This window comes from Ammospiza nelsoni, chromosome 1 (assembly GCF_027579445.1).
Source record: "Ammospiza nelsoni isolate bAmmNel1 chromosome 1, bAmmNel1.pri, whole genome shotgun sequence".
NCBI lineage: Eukaryota > Metazoa > Chordata > Aves > Passeriformes > Passerellidae > Ammospiza > Ammospiza nelsoni.
This window is the reverse complement of record NC_080633.1, coordinates 35,272,080-35,293,399: the sequence shown is the minus strand read 5'-3', so window position 1 is coordinate 35,293,399 and position 21,320 is coordinate 35,272,080. Positions and strand designations below refer to the sequence as shown.

The window sequence follows — 21,320 nt, the reverse complement described above, 5'->3', positions numbered from 1 at the left end:
GGACCTAATCAACCACATAATTTCTGAGCCTGTCCCCAAGGGCTGCATGTGGGGAGATTCCCCACTAGTTGCATGTGGGGAGATTGTCCAAAAGGAGGTCAGACATGTTTTGTCCCTTTAGAGAGTCAGTATGATAGTGAAGAGCTTTGCATCCTTGCAGGTACAGTGTTCCCTCTATCCCAATATTTGTAAACTTTTTTAAAAAAAAAAGTACTTGTGTCTGCCATGTTTTTTCATCCTCCCCTGAAGGGTTTCTCTAGCACCAACCAGTTCAATTCCAATTTCTCAGCTCTTGTGTCTGTTTACATTTGGGCTCATGGAGGTTCACCACCATCCCCTAGCTCCACACTCCTTTTTTGGTGAGCTGTTTGCTTTCTCCAAATTGCTGTTGTTGCTCTGTTACTCTGCCTTGATTTTTGCCAAAGTCCTTGGGTACCTGTGGTGTCCTCTGTGCTTGCTTATCATCCCTCCTTGAACTCTGTGCTATATTGCCATTAGTTTTGAATGCCCTTATAGCAAGGAGGCTGCAGCCTGGGTTCAGGAAAAAGCTGGGACACGTTGAGGAGCTAAGTGGATCCAGCCAAAGCACGAGAGGCTAGTGTGGCAGAGGGAAGGAGTCTCTCTGTACCGCTGCTCTGACCAGCATAACCTGGGGCAACCTTCATGCTGATGCAGAGTGTCCTCAGTTTAGTCTAGTTTTGGCTGCATCCCTGCAAAGGAGAAGAGTGTGTGCTCACACTGATTCATTTTCTTGCTAATAATAACTTTGTTATGATGTCCAGAACAGCCTGCAGAGAGCAATAGTAACAGTGGACTGCTTGGAAGAGGAACAAATACTACGATCAGGTTTGGGAAACCATGAATCAGCTGTAAAGGGCAGTCTTACCTCAGTCTGAATGCATCTTGCTTAGCTCATACTGTCAGGTGTAAATATAACTGTGTGGACAATAAAGTTATCCTGTGATATGTCTTCATGAGAGGCACCTATTTTTACAGATATGACAATTCTCTTTCAGTATTTGGCACCAGAGCAAGAGCCCTGCTTTAATAAATACAGTGGCATGACATCTCCACTTTAAAGGCAGTGCAGGAGCATATGACCTCAGAAAAGTATCCAGCTAATGCCATGCCTTGATGTTTGGGGAAAACGTCTGCTGTACCCCCTTAAAGAGGTACACCCCATGTGCACCCACTGCCCCATCTTCCAGCTTTTACAAAGGGAGGATGGGAACAGGGGCACGGCTCTGCCTTTTTCCTACCCATTTTAGGAGGGTGAATGCTCTTGGCCAGATTTAGCCTTTTAAAACCCAGGGGGGAGAGCAGCAGAAGCTGTGCCTGTGCCAGGGCCCCCAAGGGAGCAGCACGGTCACACTGCATGGGGCCGATGTCCTGCAGTGTGACACCAGCACAGAGCACTTGAAGCCAGGCTGGTCCTTGTCACCGAGGCTGCGCTGCTTGGGTCAGGCCCTCGCTCTGGGACTGCCAGCAAGACATCAAGTTTCATTAATCTACAGCTAATCTGATTCCCACTGGAGAGATGGGTTCATCCCGACTAACTTTAGATTACAGTTTACGCATTATTGTGCCAAGGTCTGTATTGGACCAATTTATAGTGAGAAATGAGGTTGGCAAGATAACAGGGGCATCAAAATTAGAGCTAATTAGCCCAGCAGGAAATCCATTTCCAGGCAGCTTTTGGCAAGACGAGAGGTTGGCGGGATAACAAGCACGGAGTGTATTTTGATACAAGCACACTCCAGCTGCAAGGAAAAGTAAAGTAACAGCTTGTCTCATCCTTATGCGGAGGCCTCATGTCAGGCTCCACCACGTAAGTCTTTTTGTTTGAGGCTTTGCAGCCTCCCTGCTTGGAGGAGGTTCAGAGAACTTGTTCTTACCAAGTCACCTCAGCTGCTGGAGGACAATGGTGAGCTGCAAGGCCTGCACAGCACCTTGCTCCTCCCACCAGACAGCAGTGTGCCCTGCACCATGGTCTTCCTCCAGTTTGGAGGGAGATGAGGGGTTGTAGGGAATAATAGAAATCAGTGAAGAATAGCTTGGTTTAATTGCAGGAGTTACACATATGGTAAAATGTCTGGAGTACAGATTCAGACGAACTATTGGAATTATTTATATTTGAGTGCTTTATTATATTGGAATTGCAGTGATATTATTAACATTTGTACAAATGCACAAAAATCCTTTCTCTTCTAGCTAGAAAGAGATGTAAAAATCTGACCTAGTTGAACAGTCTCAATGAACTCATTGTCCATTTGTAACAATAATGGGTTCACAATGCAACAAAAAGCTTAACATAAAATTAAACATATTAAATGCTGCAGCAAGTATTTACATTTATGTACCAAAAAAAAAGTATCTCCCTCCAGTAAGGAAGGTGGTTGCTTTACAGAATAAAACAGACATACAAACACAAAACCTTTGCATACAATACAAACAACCTCAAGCCCAAAACTTACTGTGACAGCACCTTTTTCTTTAATATAATATATATATATATATATATTTATATATAAACTTCGATAGTTTAGGCTTACTCCAAGCAGTGCTAAAAGTTCCTTAAAACCAGGACAATGGCAATAGTCCAAAGAAGCAATGTTCACTGATGAGCGCTACCCAGTGTTTGAAGAGAACTGCTACAGAGAGAGGGATACAGAGCTCACAGCCACGGGCTGGGAAACACTTGGGTCCCAATGATAAAATCCTTGGCAAAACTCTCAGTGGCAATTGTTCTTACTCAGAAGAGCAACTACACCTTTCGTGCAAAGAAGTGTGTCTTGTGGGAGCATGCTAAAGGTGATCTCTGTCAGGGAACTCCTTGCAATGTCAGACTTGTGGGGTGGGGAAAATATTTCTCTGAAATTTCCTAGATTCCTGCAAGAGAAGCATTTCCCTGGAAATGCTCAATCAATCCTCCCACCTCCCTCACCCTAGGACACTGCTGCAGTTTCTGCAAAGCTGGAAGGAGCTTTCAGTCTTCATTCAGAAGGCTGTCATGCAGATTTTCAATCAAGAAAGATATTTGGGTCTAAGACCCCTCACGGCATCAGATAGCAGGCTCTGCCCATGGGCTTTGTGAACAGTTCCACCAGGTGAAACTCAGCAATGCTAACATTTAGCTTGCATAAATGTAGATCCTGAATCCCAGGTATTACACATTGGTCTCAATCTAACGAGTTGCAGTTATTGATTCCAGTCCAAGGAGAGCCTGGGAAAGGATCAGATTTCCACTTAAAGAATCAATCTTGTCTCTGAGTGTGTGTGAACACTGACATTTTTGGCCTCATGCAGTTTAGGATTTGCTATAAAGTCATTTTGAAAGCTATGGAAAACCAATAATGGTGAGCAATTTAGCTCTTAAGTGTAAAGCCACTGATAAAACTGGGATAACTGTAAGCTCTGGGAAAAAAAAAAAAAACAACAAAAAGAGGTTATGGATGTAAACAGTCTCTTTTGTCTACGCAGTAAGGTGATGATTTCAGATGTTGAAAAATTGAACCTTTTTTTTGGTGTTCAAATTGCTTGAGAATTTATTGCTTTTATTTGTTCTTAGAAGTTTTTTGTCTCTTCTTTTTTTTTCTTTTTAAAGGTGCTGTCCCTAGTCAAGTTATAAGGCAACATATTTTATTGATTCAGAACTCTAATACATAGTATGGCCACTGTTACCACTGCAGCTTTGCAGCTACTGTGAGTTGGACAACAGTCAAAGTGCCTCACAATGCACAACAGAGCCAATCTCCTGACCTTAGGATATACAGGACACTTTGGTTCTTGGGATGAGAGATTATAAATGTAGCTTAAATGCTGCCTCACATCACACACATTGCATAATAAAACATTTATATGCTGTCATGAAGAGGGTGTAAAGTCTAAGTCACACTGAAGACTGGCTGGTCTCAGCTTCTCCGCTTGGGCAGGTGTGAGAGACAAGTTGTAGATATGCCACCAGTGAAAGCATATAAATGTATCTGGTGCAAAACTTTTTCAAGAGTATTAATGATTCAACAAGAGAGAGCAAGAAAGAGAGCAAGAGCTAAAGTGCAATTTTAAAAGAATATAAATAATTGAAATGTAGAAATAAGATACTAATTAGTTGTAACTGGTTTTGTTTTATAGGCACAGTTTAGGTTTTATGTCTACAGATCAATTTTTTTCTCTTCTTTCCCCTCTAGTAATTTTCTCTGATGTATAACTGGGCTTTGATAATCTAAATCTAAGGAACACTGCTTAGTAAGAGGACTGAAGAGGCAATGATAAGGCAGTATAGTGCAACTCACTATGTGATATTAGACAAGAAATGAGGATGGGGTTAGATCTTCTGTGGTGATGTATAAAATCAGCCCTAAAAAAAAAGCAGAAAAAAAGAGACAGGCTTTCCAGTTATACGTTGACTCATGCTTTCTAAAATGAGAAAGCACATTTTGCAATACATAGGAAACAACTGAAGGTTTCTAATTTGTTTCATTGTTACCAAAAAAAAAAAAAAAAAAAAGAAAAAAAAAAAGCAGATGCTGCTTTAAGGAAAACATTTAATTCTAGGAATTTCTGTACAACTGACCTCAGCAAACTGTTCCATCTTAGATGGATGACTTCTGCTTGAGACCCTGAAAGATTAAGATGCACACACACCTAGAGTAGTTTATTGCAAAACTAATATTGTAACTTTAAAAAAAAAACAACAAACAGATTCTGTACAAGAATACTGTTCAAATGGAATGTGTTAAAATAACATTTATTAATAAATACTTTATAAAATTCTATGTGAATACTAAATTAATAGATTCCTGTTTTAAAATTGCTTTGGTCCTCATGAATTTTCATAAATTCACTCTATACGCTTTTTTTTTAAAAAAGGTATTAGCTGCTAAAAAGCACATTTTGCCTAAACTAAAAGGCTAGTTTTCAACACTAAATATTGTTGCTTAAAAAAATATGAATCCTCAAAAGTTGGGCATTTAACAACAGTTACAGCTGGCTTGTTAGTTAACAGGACTGAGTCATTAACACTAAATCCACACGCACTGAGGCACTGAACCATTGACTTTCCACTATTCAGAATATGGGCAGCATACATTTAGCTTCATAGCAAGAATTAACTCTCAACAGCATGAAATTCTCCATAAATCATCATCATCATCCTTGTTGTCCTTATAAAACACACCATGATAGCACACAAACTACTTGTCTCCCACAGGCAGCGTTATGAATATGGCTTGCATAAATTGACTTGGGGAAGGGGCGCTGGGGTGCCAGAGCTGATTGCAGCATCATTTCTTTCTGATCAAAGTATTGCAGTTCTCCACGGCTGAGATTTCCAACCTGCTTCCAAGGTCAGACCCACGAGATGCTGTCTATGGTATGGTAACATCTCCTCCTGAACAAGGCACTGGCCAAGGCTCACCATCCTGCAAGTGCTCTTGGGATGGATGATGGAAGTGGTCAGAGTTGTCCTTCACTGGCAGTGGGATAGGGCACAGAGCCTAGTGAGCCTGGCAACAGGCTGGACTGGTCAGGCAAGAGGAAAGTGGAGCAGTCTCCAGAAGCAGCTTGTGGAAAAGCAGGATTCCTCCTTGATGGAAAGAGCCCAGGAAGCACATTTAGAGTGACATGCTTAGGAAGAGGCTGCTCCCACTGACCACATGGCAGAGGGACATCCTGGAGACAGGGCTGGGGCTTCTCCCGCAGCCCTTGCTCAGGCAGCCTCCAGTGCCTGGTTGGACCAGCAGCTTGAGGAAAGGCTGCAGGATCACTCCCCTGGAAAACAAGAGCATTTTAATGTGGAAGCAAATCTGATGAATAACATAAGGTGCCTGGTATGGTTGGTCCTTTTCCCAATGATAGAGCCGATATAAATATGCTGCATGTTGTCTTGGCCTGTGAACCTGCGGCAGAGTTACAAGAAGCAATAGCAAATAGCTTTTCATCCTTTACTTATTTCCACATCACTAGCAAGGATTATACCTAAAGGCCAATAGTATAGAGAGGAGACATTTCATTGTAATTACACATTTAGGCCAACATGTGTGGTTGGCTTGCCTAGTTAGCATTAAAAAAAGAAATAATTGAGCTATATATAATACACATCAGTCAAACTGTCAAGTTGCTGAATTTAACAAAACTTAAGCAAGGTTTTTGTATTTTTTCCTTTTTTTCCCCCTTTTTAATGTAGAGGCTTTCATTTTAACAGCTAAATATTTTAATTGAGGAGACTGAATAAAATGAAGCTAAACCGTAATTCTAGTGCAGTGTAGCTCAACTGGGTATTCTAATATTACCAACAACTTTGATTTTTATTTTTTAATGTATTTAAGTGCTACCCATATAGAGGTAAAGTTTTTTAAATTAACCCTGCAATGGCATTTCCTTTTAGATGGTGAATGATGAAATTCAGATGTGGGGGAAATGCTTATTTAGGTTTTTCACATAGTGGATACTCAGCTGGAACATTTCTCTCGACTGCATATTTGAAAAAAGTTCTCTTGGGAGCCATGATGAAGCAAAACCATTTAGCCATTACAACTGGAGATTAAAAAAAATTATAGTTTCAGTATTTAAAACACTTTAAAAGTATATGTTTGTCTAAAATATAATAGAAAATCCTTTACATTTGTATTTTTTCATAATTTTTTTTTTGGTTCTTAGACTATATAATCAAGTCAAGATTTACACTGTACATTAAAAATCTTCTTCTTTTGAATGTATTTGCATAAATGGAAAGCAAGCTGTTAAAGAAAAGGACACTGATAAAAAGTTAGTCACCAATATAAGAACTAATTCAGCAATGACTGATGCTCAGAAATTTGCGTTCCTTTCCAGACAGGCCCTGCTCCTTACAGAACCTCCTCACACTTCAGTTGTTTCACTCTCCCTCCTGCATGGAGAAGACTCACCCTTTAAAAACTCATGACTTCTCCAAAGACCAAAGACACAGTCTTTGAGGAAGAGAGTTTTGCTTCAAAACAAAGTGTGTTCAGGGCTAGAGGATTTGCTGGGATTAATGTGAATTTTGCTCTTGAACATGTAGCTCAAAATGTTTGAACATTTTTCACCAGCTTGGAGCTTGCTCCCTGGGTGAGCAGCAGGAGCTTTTGCCTCCGACAGATTTGAGAGCAAAATCGGGTCCCAGTCTACAGCAAGGCAGCATAATTAACTGGCATCATCTCTGTCTGATTTTCCCATCAATCACTGGGACCACTCGGAGATGCAAATCAGTTGTGCTGAGGGGCAGGCTCAGAGTCCAAACAAAAACCTTAATTGTAGCATAAGGCTCTTTTCCAGACCCTCTCTGCAGGACTGTATTTTATCCCAAGTGTGGGACTTGGCATTCTTGCAGCATTTTTTAGCGGCTGCGTGCCTCCTAAAAATTATTTAGCGTCCTAAAGAACAATTCCTTACCCATGGTAAGCAGGTGTTAAGTGCCATTAAAGTCAGTGAAGCTACACTATCTGCCAGCTTGGGATCAGTCCGTGAAAGTTTAAAGGGATGCCTGCATAGACCAAGTCTTTCCCTCGGAATGAAAAATGGCATTTTTCCAACTGGACAGAACCATTACACTGATTTATTTCTCATTTATAGCCCATGAAGCCTGAGGATCTTAGCTTTCATTGCTAGAACAACGTAACCAGGTTAGGGAACAGAACTTTTCCGAATTATTATATACTACATGGATTTTTCTGCATTAATTACTGGCAGTGCAAAAAATTGCTGTGACTCTCAGGTGTTGCTCGCTATGCCTCTACTGCATCACAGAAGCTTACAGGGCTGCTAGCATCAACACAGCTGGCTCACCATCCTGCTTCACCTGCAGCTTTGCTGTTTTCACCTTTCCCTATTTATTAAAAACACTAAATCAGGAGCATTTGTAGTTTTCAAAAGCCAAATGCTTGGCGCAGCCCAACTGCGGGTGAAGAGCTAGTGAAAGCAGCAGCCGTGCCGACAGTTTTTAGGTGGGCTTGAAGTTTTCTTGTTCATTACCATTCTTTGAGAAAAAGAGGGAAGCAAGAAAGCCTTGGAATGAAAAAAAAAAGCAAGGAAAAAAACAGCTGGAAAATGAAAAGGGAAGGGAAAAAGGAAGGTGTGAGAATAACTGGAGGAGAAAAAGGCCAGGGTAGGGGAAAGAGGAGAAGGGGGAGGGCTAGACAAAAGAGCATGCTATTTGGGCTTGATTTTGTCCTGAAGCCACATCCTATATAACTGCTCTGAAAGAGGCTCTGAATGCGAGACGCGGTCTGCTGATAGCACAACGCTGACTCTTTTTTATTATGCTGTCAGCAGATGCCCTCGGTCTATATTTATAGCCTAATTACTCCTAGTTACCTATGTTTGACTCTGTTTAGTACTTTTCATGCCTCACATTGGCTAACAAGCTGCAGGTTAACACAACTTTGTATTTCTGAGGCTGCAGGCTAGAGTGGTGAGAAGGAAACATGACTATGTACAGAAACAGTTAGGTTTATAAACAAGTAACTGGTACCAAAAAAATGGAGAAAGCACCAAAGCATTTCTCAAGCTGATAGAATATTAATTGCGTAACTCCCTTTCATGTAACTAAGTATAAAAGACATTTTAATAACTATAAAAATGAATAGCCAGAGTCTTTCAAGAACTGAGGAATCTTCCAGGCTTGAGTTACGGTTGCAAATGTCCTTAGCAGAGAGGACGCTTTGATACGGTACCACACTCCCCCAGCAGTTTCTGATCAACCATTTTAAAGGATGGGGTTGATGTCTGTTCTGTGGCTGGCAAGCTGGGTGAGAGTGGAGCTTCCCACGACGTCGCTGACGGAGGAGGAGGTCGTTATGGTGTTGTGCTGGATGACTTGCTGCTGGGAGCAAGCTGGGACCGGGCTTGCAGGAGGACTGCTCTCGGGACCTGGGAAGGGAATGAGGGCACAGAGACAACACACATTCATTTTTCCATCCAAGCAAAAAACCTAGGCTGAGTTCCTCTTGGAAATATTGATGACCTGAAGCATGCACAAGGCCCAGGATTTCAAAATATAATTACAGTTAGCCAACACCCTCTGTCTTAAGGTTGTTTTAGTTTCCTTTTTTTCTTTTTTCAAGCTAGCTTCTCTGATATCAACCTGACTTCAGGAGTTGAGTCTTGAAAAAAGTCCAAGGCCTTAATAACTGAAACTAATGCTGGGATAAAAAGTCTGATATCTTAAGGTCTTTAAAATCAGTTGGGATGCTTAAATGCTTTATTTGTTCCAGCAGGAATCAAAATTAGAGTGCAGTGCGCTGCAGCACAGAAAATCTAATTCAAGCAATAGCTGATAGGCATGTAATGCAATTATGTGTTTTTTTCTTTGAGTACTGTTAAAGAGACAGATGCATAGTGATGCAGAGGAGACAGAAATGGGCTCTATTTTAAGACAATGTCACAATCTAGCAAGCCCTGAGGCACTTCTGAACTGTTCTAGAACGAAACAGAGAATTTGTCGCTAAATTACTACTCACAAAATGCGTCAACTAGAAAGAATTGATTAAATGTCTCTGTTAGCTGAGAAGTTTTTGGGAAAAAAAATAGAAAGAAAGATGAGAGTTAAAAAAGAGTTAACAAACCTTGAAAACCTGCGCCAGGCCTGGTCTGTGCCACTGTCAGAGCACAGTACCATTTTCGCTGGAGGGGACTGTAATGTTTTCCTTTTTAACTTTCCTTTTGAGAGTTATTTTAAGGTTCTGGCAGCGCCGTGCCCAGGAGGACTCTTGCAGGTTTGGAGCTGTGAGTTCAAGCAGGATCCTCCACAGGGGAGTGAGCGTCCATCCGTGTGCATCTCCTTGCCGAAAGGAGGGGTGGGGAAGACTAGCTCTGCTGTGTGGGATGCAAACCAGGGCTTTTTTGGTTTTGAGCGGGGCTGGATAAATAAGGGCAGGAGATTGGATGGCTCGGATGATGTTTGAGAAGACAGGTTCAAGTGATAACATGACCAAGAAAGGGTTCTGGAGGGAAGAATTGGAAGGTTTGCTTTCCTGTGAGGAGTGTGGAGACAGCGCAAACATACCAGCTACTTACTTAGATATCCTTGTGATTCTTTCTGCATAGCTGTTATCGGACAGTCTTTATGTGTTAACAATAACTGTTTCAGCTGTGCTACCTCATTTTTCAGCATGGAAACCTCATTCTAGAAAGGAAAGAGAGACTTTGGTTAGCAACAAAGCTTAAACCACGCTATTCCACAAAGCTTCTTCCCAAGAGCATAAAACGTGCTCTATAACTTTGAATGAACTGAGCAAAAAAGGCTGTGTGCCGGGTTTATTTTAACATTTGTCAGTGACATCATTTTGCAACCTCTGAAGGCAGTCTGACAAATGAACTAACTTCACAGCACCAGAGACACTTAAGGCAATGTTTCAGTCTAACTGGGAAATACTGGGGCTCTCTGCATGAGGCCAGGGAGCAGACCTGTGGGGGCAAAGGCCATGTTGCCGTGCTCAGGGACAGGACTGCTGTCACCTACAGCTCAGCTGTAGGCTCAGCCTACTGGCTCAGCCAGTGCCTCAGTGCTGCTCACACCTCTGAGTTTTGTGGGAGAATGTTTTGGAGGACATTCTACAAATGGTTTTCTGCCCTTGGCAGCACACATGAAGCATGAAGCAGAAGTACTGTGCCTACCATAAGAAGGACAGCACTGTAAGAAAGGCTTTTATTATCATATTCGTGGTATTTCCATCTATCCAGTTTTCCTCACTGATAGACTGATTTATTTGTGCTTCTCTCTCACAGGCTTTGAATGAGGGTTTAACTACATGCCCTGCTCTGAAGAAAATTTTACAGACATGTTAATGGCACCTCAAAAAAAATCTCCACAAAAAACAGTGACAAGGAAAGAAAATAAATACAACTCCATCTAGTGAAGGCTTCTAAATCCCAAGACAGCTTTTTCCTGGCTTATCCCGCTAAAATGTAAGTATTTCTTTAATTGAAGCACACACATCTTGATTAACAGACTGATTGTACTTGGGCTCCCACTAGGAGCTGGCTGTGCGGGGGCAGCCCCAAAGGCACTGTCAGTCAGGCACAAAGAGCCCCTCTGTGTCCTCAGGGGCGCAGACAGTGGCTCGCACCTGAAGCTGCATGTTTGTCTGGGTGAGCTCTTCTGCTTTCTTTTCCAGTGACATCACCCAGACCTTCCTCTTCTGTCTGCAGCGCGTGGCAGCAGCTCGGTTCCTTTCCAGAAATTTCCGCCTCCTCTCATCTGGGTCTTCATCCACCACCCTCCTCCGGCGACCCCCAGTTGGCTGTGGTGGCTGTACCGTCTGCGTGGGCTGCATCTGCTGCGCCGCCGGAGAAACCTGCGGGGCAAGGAGGCGTTTTACAGGGGGTGCCATGGGGGAAGTTACAGAGGGGCATGCTGAAATGGGAAGGAGAATCACACACACTCTGCCTGCTCCCCAGCAAGGTCTGCAACAGGCTCAAGTCAAAAGCTGCACCAGGTGCCACTGAAAGCAGCTGCTGGAAAATCCTTGCCATAGTCGAAGAAGAGATTTTTTTTTTAAATGATCGTCTAAGTATTTTTTCTCCCTTGAGTTAGTTCTTTCAGAACAACTAACTTTCACTAGGTGAAAAGCATTCAATTAGATGCATTCTTTGCCACCACCTATTTTAAATCTGAAATGTCCAGTTTCTCTCAGGATCTGTTTTAATCAAAGCAGAGGACTGTAGTGGTCTAATTTCTGTGTCTCTCATTCTTCCCTTGTCCCCCAGTTGCCTAAAATTTTAGGCCAATTATATTTTCTGACCTTCACCATCTCTACCTCAATCTTTGCCATCTCTGGAGACAGGAGCTGCAGAGCTCTTTGCGCCTGCATGGAGCTGGGAAGCTGTGGGCTGGGATTGCACAAAGGCAGCAGACCTCACTGCCCTCCATGGGCAATGAAAGACTTTAGGTTGAACCTGTGTTTTGATGAAGTGAACTTGAACCTATGTTTTGATGTCCCTGCACTGTGTGGATAAGGGATATTCCTCTTACCAGTTTCCATTTGACCTCTGTGCTGTGGATGCTATTCTTGTTTTTATTCAATTTAGTCCTGACTTTGAGAGTATAGGAACCCCACATCCAGTCCACGGCTACAAAACTATGGGAAAAGATATGTATTTATGCTTTTTCAAGTACAAGGGAGTATTGATCCTGCTCCTGAGAGTAACTGGCCCACAATATTACAGAAAAGGTGCATGGTGGCGGCAGTGCCGTGTAAACTATTCTCCAAATGACTCCTGGGCAGATGTGACATTCCCGCGTCCCTGTCAGGAAACAGCACCAGATTTAATGTTCAACTCCCTGGGAATAGGCTTTTGGACTACTTTCTTGCCTGTCTGTGGCACCCAGGCTATGGGGCTCTGGAGACACCTTCTCTCTCCCTCTACTTGGGGTCTGGGAACCCAGTCCATGGATCCTATTGCTTACACTCAGCTCACATTGCTGCTGCCACTCCTGCATAGTCTGGAACAGTCTGGAAACTGGAATTGTTGACTCAAAATTAACCCTCTAGTTCTGGCAAAAGCCCAAACCTCCAAGGTGCTTCCTTTTGACTGCAGGGAGTGGATGCACTCAGTGCTTTGTCAGACTGAGCCCTGAATTTCAATTGCCGCAATTAACATGTTTGCCTAACACCTCAGTCTGTCTCAATTAAAATGATACTATCGTCTTGAGTCTTGTGAAGTTGAGGTGGCTTTTCTGTCTAGAATCTAGTTTGCTCCCTCCCCCAGCTGACTTGTGGCAATTACAGTGGCAATTTTATATGTAATTATTCTGTACATCTGATAACGCTTTTTGCATAAAGCCAAATTTATTCTCAGCTTTATGTTGCACCGTCAGGAAATCTCTCTCACAGGAGCAGAAAAAAATTTTTTTTAAGAATAGCCTTCTAAAATAAATAAACCACCCCACATTTTCTGACTGATTTTTAAAATTTCAGCTGCATGAACTCCATATGTTTGCTGATAAAATCTTCAACATGCTGTCCACACTGAGGGTTGGATTGCCAGGTCCATGGCAGCTGCAGTGGGCACATCCCCCATTCTCACCAGCATCCCCTGCCTTCTGCCAGGAGACTGCTGCCAAGGGATTCCAGCTGCTCCCTGTCCACCAGGGCTGGGCATGCTGCCTCTTTAACAGCATGTCTGAGTGCAGAGGTCTCAGAAGTACCTTTTTATGTCAACATCTCATCAAAGACCTTTCATTTTCCAATACATAACACCTTTCCAGACTTCAGAGATCTGTTATTTATATTTCCTTATCCCTTTTTGCTCCTTTTCCATTCAGCTTTAAAAATTCTTGTTTCTTAACTCTCTCGGTGAAGTCTGGTACAAAGGCAGAAAAAGGTAATGATACATTTTTTTTTTAAATTCCTCTTATGTGGTCATTTTGTCCTGAATAACTAGTGAGTAATTTTCTTTTCAGAATATACCAGGCAGTCTCTGGGTAGTCAGAGTGCATATTCAGAACAACAAAATCTTCTCTCCATCTCGGGAAGATATTAATTATAAGGGTTGCCATTATTCCACTAATAATGTCACATGGGATAATTAACTGACTCTTGCTTGATAGCTCTGAACCCTGAAATATGTTAGACTATATCTTAGTAACCGTCTAAGCATAATTTTCTAGCAGAATTTCATTGCCCTACCTAGGACATAAGAAAGAAAATTACCTAAATATAAAAATGTAAGTTAATTTTGGTGTTCTTAGAGGATGCTAATCAGTTATCCATCATGAAGACAAACATAGGATAGTTAAGAGAATGAAATGGCATCCAAATCCCAACTCCGCTTGAGCTATCACTCTGCCAAGTTTGATATAAAAAAGTCTTCAGAGGACCAATGCAGAATACACTATAATTTTTGTAGTAGTTGAGGCAGCATAACTGGAACTTGGTAAAATATCTCTCTTTCTCAGACAGATCAGAAGCTGATTTCTACTTTTATCCAATATTTACCTCTGCTCTTTGCAGTTTACCACAATACTAATACCCATTCACTAATTCTATAAAAACATAATGCCTTGGGCTCCTGTGTATCAAAATGGTAGCTGAAAAGCATGAAATTAATTCTAACATTACAGAAGGGCCCAGTGCAGAATAACAACAGTCTTGGCATGGGAGTATGCAGCTTACAGCAGCATGGACCATGCTGTCATTTGGCAGGTGGTTTGGAATGGAAGAATCTGGCTCAGAAGAATAAGGAGGTTAATAATTAGAAAATCGCACCATAAAATTAACGTCTGCCGGAGCAATCTGATCCCCAAAGAGGCCATTACCGTGGGGACTAGGGATGAGCTTTGAAAGTAATAGCTATGTGGTTATTACTCAGCAAGCCCTTCTTTTTCCCCCTCCAGTGCATCTGTTCAGAAGTCACTATTGCCTTTGCACCAGAGGAACAGATGCCCGACAAGAGCTCTGCTGCTTGGGGAAGCCACTGACCCTGGGACTCCTACTCCATCACCCTCTGTCTGATCCTTTTGGTGACACTTACACCCATGGACAAGGTGAAGATCTCCTTGATGTCCCATGGGGTCTGTTGCCTCCAGTGACATACTGTGCATGGCAAAGCTCATCTGACTGCACAGACCCAGCTCCAGAGACCATGTAGTACTGGTCACAGAGGGACCCTGACAGCTGTGTGGTTGCCAATCAGTCCACCTACCCATGTGCCTGTATCTCTTCTTGCCTGCCTGGTGAGTCTTTTGTGGTGCCAGCTAGCAGGGAATACAAAGCACAAGAATTTTAAGCTGTCTTAACTGTGTAAGAAAGTCAAGGTCCCTGTCCAAGTGGGTCTAGAGGAAGGCCATTGGCTCACTGATCTTGTCCTTAAAACTGTGAGGTTTGTTTCCCCATGGTAGCTATTTTCCCCAGTAGTTTTCTCATCATCTGTTTAAAGTGGTGCTGTGAATGTTTTGCAGCAATGCTCCATACCATGGCATCTGATGCCCTCAACTGCATTAACATGTTTATCCTCTTAACCCCTCAGTGAAAGTTGAGTGGCTTCTGCCATCTAATCTGTGGAGTCCTCAATTGGCTAAGCACAACTTTATCCTTACTCTCTCAGTGATCTCCAATACAGCAATCAGGTTGCTTTTGGTTTCTCTGATATGAGATGATGTCTATTTATTGTTTTTAAACAACTCCAAGGAAAATAACTCATTAACCGATGGTAAAATAAGTGAACTCACAAAGTAAAAACTGAAGTAAACTTAGGAAAGCTATGGACATCCTCTCACAGGGGAGTCTGATGCTCTTACTTAGACTGTTTCTCTAAAGCTGACAATTCATTTTACATTAGCAAATACTTTAGGGAGATCCCATGTGCTTGCAGACTCTGCAGTAATAAAGCTAGATGTTAGTAAATAGTTAATGTTGTGGGACACTGGGATGCCAGCCAAATACTCTCATTTTCTTTAATGTTTTCTAAGAGCTTGTCTGAAAGGTATTTGCAAGTAACACAATACTTCACAGATTGAACTTCTTATGGCTGGCATTCCTCTTTGTCCTCACATTCCATGTACTGCCTGTTTGTCTTCCTTAACATTGCTCTCCAGACCTGACATGTTACAGTAACTGCCTCCAGAGCTTTATTTTCTTGTGTGATCCCGATGAGGAAGTCTATAATTTTAAAACATTAATAGAATTCCTGAATTCCTCTTAAAAATGACTCTGCTAAAGTTTGTGCTCACTAGCTCATTAGTTCAAGAAACATTCAGTTCAGATAACAAATTATCCAAATTGCTGAAGCCAATATACCTGGTCAAAAAAATTGAGTCCTCCATCTCATTCAGTGGAGACCTTCACTGACTTGTCACATGAATACAAGTCTAAATTGCCTTCTTTGTTTAAATCTCTGTCCTTGGACTGGCTTCATCCTCGTCCTTCTCCTACCACAACAAGCACCATGTATTGGCTGCACTCACAGCTAATCTTTCTCTCATACTATGCAGATGTCTGTCCTCTTCACAGGGTCTGGAGCAATTAATCTTTTCCAAGCCAGTGTATCCTTAATTAGAACTACCTCTATTATCTCCAGTCTTGAATACTGCCCCTGGCCACACACACTAGTGCCATTTCATTTCATAAAGACTTTGTTATGTATTTCTCCAGGTAGAACTCATACAGCTTGTTAAATCTTGGCCTGAGAAGTTCAGGTTCAAGCATATTAAGCAACATATATAATGTGCCAATCTCTGTAATAAACCTCATCCATAAAAGGATATGTGGTAATCTGCAGAGCTCAGAGCACTGAAAAGCCTTGGAACTCCTTATAAAGTAAGAAATTACAAATGTCGAGTAAATTAGGCAGCAAAACAAGTTGTTGCTTCACTCCATTTTCTAAATAAAGTTTGAGCATCCCCATCACCATTAGCAGACATTTGCTAGCAGCCCGACAGGCTTGTATCTAACAAGATGCATGCAAGAAGAAACAATACTGAGATCAGACTTTAACTCCACCCAAGAGCAAAACTCAGAGATGCAGCAGGACACAAAGGTCTACCTGTGCTTGTCCGCCCGAGTGCAGCGGTGGGTGCGGCGAGGTCTGGTGGTGTGCCGGGTGTGCGTGAAGGTGCGAGTGGGAGTGGTGGTGAGGATGGTTCTGCTGGTGATGAGGCTGAGGATGAGGATGGTGTGCCGGATGCTGGTGCTGATGTGGGTATGAATGATGAGGTGGCAGTGTCTGGTGCTGATGAGGATGTGAGTGCATATGATGGTGTGGTGTCTGGTCCTGTCGCGAGCTCATCATTTCCATCATGTGGCCCATGGTGTTCATATTCCCGTTCGACATGGCGGCAGGATGATGAGTCAGTGCTGCCTTCAATCTCTGGAACAGAACAAGGCAGAAAATTCAACACTCATACATGGTGATCTGACCAATCAGATATGCTGTTGCAGAAATTGTGCCCTGTCTTGTGTTTTGAGATTTATTTAGTTTTCCTCTTGCTGTTCCCTTGCTAAAAGGCATCTTACTTCAGTTTGAAAAAGAACAAATTCTTGGGGTCTAATCTAGGTTTCCACTGCAAATATTTAAAGATTAAAATGTCTGAACTGAAATTTAACAGGTATACATTTCCTACTGTGCTTCTGAGGAAAAATAACTCTCTCTCTTTGGCCAGCTCAGGAGAGTTACCTTCAACAAGCTTGTATTCTCACAACTTTTAAAAATAAATGTCTGATTAAAATAAAAATGCAACATAATGCCCATCTTGTTTTTACTTGAGACATTATTAAAAGACTCATTGGAAAATATATTACATTTTCATGTTTTTAAAATTCTGTTATACTAGTACCCAATATGTTCTTTCATCATAAAGATGGGAAAATAGTGAGGAGGATGGCCTCAACCTGATCCTCCTTCTTTGCTGAAAAGTTCAAGTGTGAGTTGTCCTTTCATCACATGCTAACCTCTCTCTGTTTTGTACACCATGACACTGGATTGGGCCCTGGAATCTGACCAGAGCAAAACTTTCCTTAGTATCAATAGGATTTGTTCACTTTTACCTGAACAGAACTAAAAGCCAGAGGGAAAGGTTTAAACATTTTGGACTGCAGCGTAGGGCCTTTGTGTACAAAGGATATTGCGGAAATACAGAGTAAAAAAGCTCCCTTTCAGCACAATTGCAGGGTCATCCCAAAGCTGTGTACTGGCATACCAACACCTTGCTGGTGTCATCTGACCCTTGGACCACTGAAATCACTGGCCTCCTAGAAGTGTGTGCCAAAGGTAGAGCTTCACAGATGCCAGCTAGGAGAAGAGTTTCTTCCAAACCCATAGAAACCTCTTCACATCCATGGTTCTGCTTCTTGCTCAACATAGAACATTATCTACAGGCAGCCACCCAAGACCTCTTTAACACTATATTTTCAAAGAAGTAAATTGATTTACTCTCACTAATGCAAATAATTAGAAGAGAATGTTAAGATAAAAAAGAAAGGGAAGAGGTGCACCGTATCACTTGATGCCAAACCAGCACAATTTGAGTAACTCAAAAACTACATCATATCCAGCCAGAGGATATAATGAATAGTAGAGAACTCATCTGTAGGAGATTTCACCATAGGACAGTCAGTAACAAAATGCAATGGTAGGAGGCACAGAGGTGAATGGTAGGAGGCACAGAGGTGAGTCTTTCCCCATAGAAATATCTATCTGTGGGTCACAGATGATTTCAAAAGTCCAATAAGCCAATGTGACAAAAAATGCCAGCAGAAGAACAATGCCCAGGCTGAACTGCATTTTGCTTCTGTTTTTAAAACAAAAAGAGTGACTGCCAGGACTGTCAGAACCTACAGATGGGGATTGCAGTCTATTTTGTATTGAAATAACATCTGGCTGTTTCAACACTGCAAAGCCACAGGTAAAGGCTTCTATGTTCAAAGCTGTTACTGTATTGTGTTTGTACAACTGTTAGTGAGAAAGAAACAAATTCTTAAGGAAAAAAAAAAAAAAGAAAAATAGAGGAAAACCAGAAGGTTGTGGAAGGCAAAAGAAGTAACATTCACTTCAAAGTGTCATCCTTAAGTTTTTGTATCCACATGCTTTTTCAGACTTCATGAAGATCATTCTACCAAGACACTTTAATAGATCTATTAATCTAAATTTAGTGACTTCTTTCACTAATGATCAGTTGGCTGTCCAAGACTTAAAAGAAAAAACAAAAAAACCCAGATATATTTGCAAAACACATCACTATGTGAGTTTGCAAGAATGAAGTCTAGACTCATGTCTTTTAAGAAGTTCCCTTTAAAAAGTCTGTAAAACCATAACTTCATGGCATCTGTCCCATCCTGATGATCTTCTCAAAATTAGAGATCAAATGTGACAGTGAGGTTAAGTACCTCCTTCTCTACCTCTGAAGTCAGAATAGAGGGCAATCTAATGACAAAAGCAGTAACCCATCCTGGGCATCAAATGGAGGACTGGAGGAACTGTTGTCCTTAACTGTTCTTTAATTCAAGTGCTACCATGGTTACTTCAAGCAGCTCCTCACAATGCTCAGAATAACCGGTGTTACCCAGGAGCATATCAGGAAAAATATGGGGAAAATGCATAAATAAGTCCAATTTTTCTCTGTATCATGTTTCTTCACAACTCACTAAGATGTTTTTAATGGAGCTGAGCCACCATGCACGTCTAAGACAAAGCACCAACAAAAGCTGCTATAAATTTGTTTTTTGAATTTAAATGCAAAACAACCAAGTTCTTATTAGCCAGAAGTTTTATGTGCAAAATACCTTACAAAATCTACCATGTCTATTTGTCAAAGTCTTCTGAAACTGAGCTACAGTACGTCTTCTAAACTGCAGACTTTCAAAGTGGAAAAAAAAAAAGAGGGAAAAACCTAATCTGTGAATAAACATTTTTTTTTCAGCTGTAAAAACTGAAGCTTGCTAGTGTGGTGCAACTTCAAGGAGAATAAATTATTTTGTTTTCTTTCTATAGCCCTTCTACCACATCCATTTATTTGAGATAGCAAATCAAGAGAGACAGTGAGAGGTCTGACATGCAGCTGGTTTCAGTCAGTAGGGGTCATTTCCATTTGGTCTGTGTATTTTACAAGCTCCTTGTTCACTGTTCCCAATGGGAGGGTGGGCCAGCTACCCTGGATCCCAGTCCTGGTAAGAAACCAGCTCTCTACATCATCCTGTCCCAAGGCAGCAACAGCCATTGCCATGCTTAGATCGGCTCTGCAGCAGCGAGAGTCCTCTTCATGCCCACATCTGGAGCAGCCTAAATTTTCCAATAACCAGTCACTGCTGCCAATAAGAAACATTCAGGGAATGATAAACTTTTTTTTTTTCATTTGGTCTTCAGTGAGATCAATTGTTTTTGATGTTTCAGTTAGAGCAGAGGGAGGGAAAATCACCAGAACTTGGTAAAATCTTTGCACTGAGTATGTGTAGTGCTTGAAGGGCAGGCTGCAGTTTTGTTATTGTTTCTTTCATGTGTGCTAATTGCAAGCAGCTGTTTTAGTTTAGTGTCAAATAAAATGTGATGGCATAAAAATTGAACTTACTGGACTGACGACACCACCAAATCCCCTCTAGAATGAAACAGTAATCCAAGATCCAATTCTGCAGCCGTTCAGTTTTTTCAGGAACTGTGTGACTGACTCCACCAGAGCCCGCAGGGACCTGGCAGTTTGCAAACTGGGACTGAAACAGAAGACTTGCTACTCAGACCTGCTTTCACCCAAACATGAAATATCTCCTAACCTTATACCAGAGATTTTTAGGGCACAATCCCATTTTTTCTCCCTTTTATAAGGCAATTTTAAAAAAATTCCTACCAAGCCAAGAAGAAATGGAGGTCCTCACCTTTCATGACTTTTGGCCCTTACTGATTATTTTTATTATTTTATCAAAGTAACATAGTGGCCAACATAAGTTATAGCTGATTTCCACTCAGTCATAACATTTCAATAAGTGACTGTGAGTGACACAGACAGCAAGAGAAACCTTTCATAGAGAACAGCCTGCTTTGCCTCTGATCAAGTGAATAAACATAATTCCCTTTTGATCCTACAGGAAGTCAGAAGTACATATACTGTCACCTTCTGAGGAGGAAAGGGAAACAGTGGGTATCGATGCTTCACAACTATGAGTGTTGCCTTCCCTGTACAGAACACAGAACTGCTCCTTGTGGCAATGGCCCTAACTGACACATTTACTCTGAAGCTACCCCACTGAATGCCATATGAAGGCAACACCTCAAAGTTATCCTTGTACCTGGAGTATTGGGGTTTTTTTTGAACCGAGAGTTTTCACAGTGCTTCTTCCACCTAAAGACTGACATCATGGTGCAGTTCATTGCGTGATGCTTCCTTCTATCAGCATAGACCCAACTTATACACTGAACATCTTTGGGCAAAATCCAAATCTGCCAAAAATAGACTTCAATCATTTGAGATCCTGAATGAAAAACACTATCACTTTCCCTAATACTTTTGCTATTCTGGATCTTGCTGCTTTCTAATTTTCCTCAATTGTGACATGTATTTCAAAGTTGGCTTGGTTTTTGCCCTTTCTTTCTCAAAAATTGTTAGCAAAAAACAGACAGCATTTTTGCTTTTTTTTCAGTTTGTTAAAAGAAAAAAAGCCAAAACCAACCTGTAAATTTGGAGGTTGCTTTTCCCACATTTAAAAATGCAAACAATTTTTTGGGTTTCATGTGTATATTAATACTTATAATATTTAATCAATATTTATAATATTAATATAACATTATATTTAAAACAGGCTATACATGTTTTATACCATAATCTGTATGTGACTATAAAATACAACTTTCTCCATTCATCTCTCAATTGAGAAATGATG

At 41.4% G+C, this 21,320-nt stretch overlaps 1 protein-coding gene across 5 annotated transcripts in view; it reads right to left on the bottom strand.

Moving 5' to 3' along the window:
• Nucleotides 1-2,420: 2,420 nt before the first annotated feature.
• CREB5 (cAMP responsive element binding protein 5) overlaps nt 2,421-21,320 on the bottom strand; it is a 256,873-nt gene continuing 237,973 nt past the window's right edge. For all 5 annotated transcript variants that reach the window (XM_059473959.1, XM_059473969.1, XM_059473941.1 and 2 more), the window contains 4 exons: nt 16,501-16,824; nt 11,085-11,312; nt 10,033-10,141; nt 2,421-8,886 (listed from right to left, as the gene is read on the bottom strand). In XM_059473959.1, coding sequence (XP_059329942.1) covers nt 8,723-8,886; nt 10,033-10,141; nt 11,085-11,312; nt 16,501-16,824 — 825 coding nt within the window. In that variant the 3' untranslated portion in view covers nt 2,421-8,722. The remainder of the gene's footprint in view (nt 8,887-10,032; nt 10,142-11,084; nt 11,313-16,500; nt 16,825-21,320) is intronic.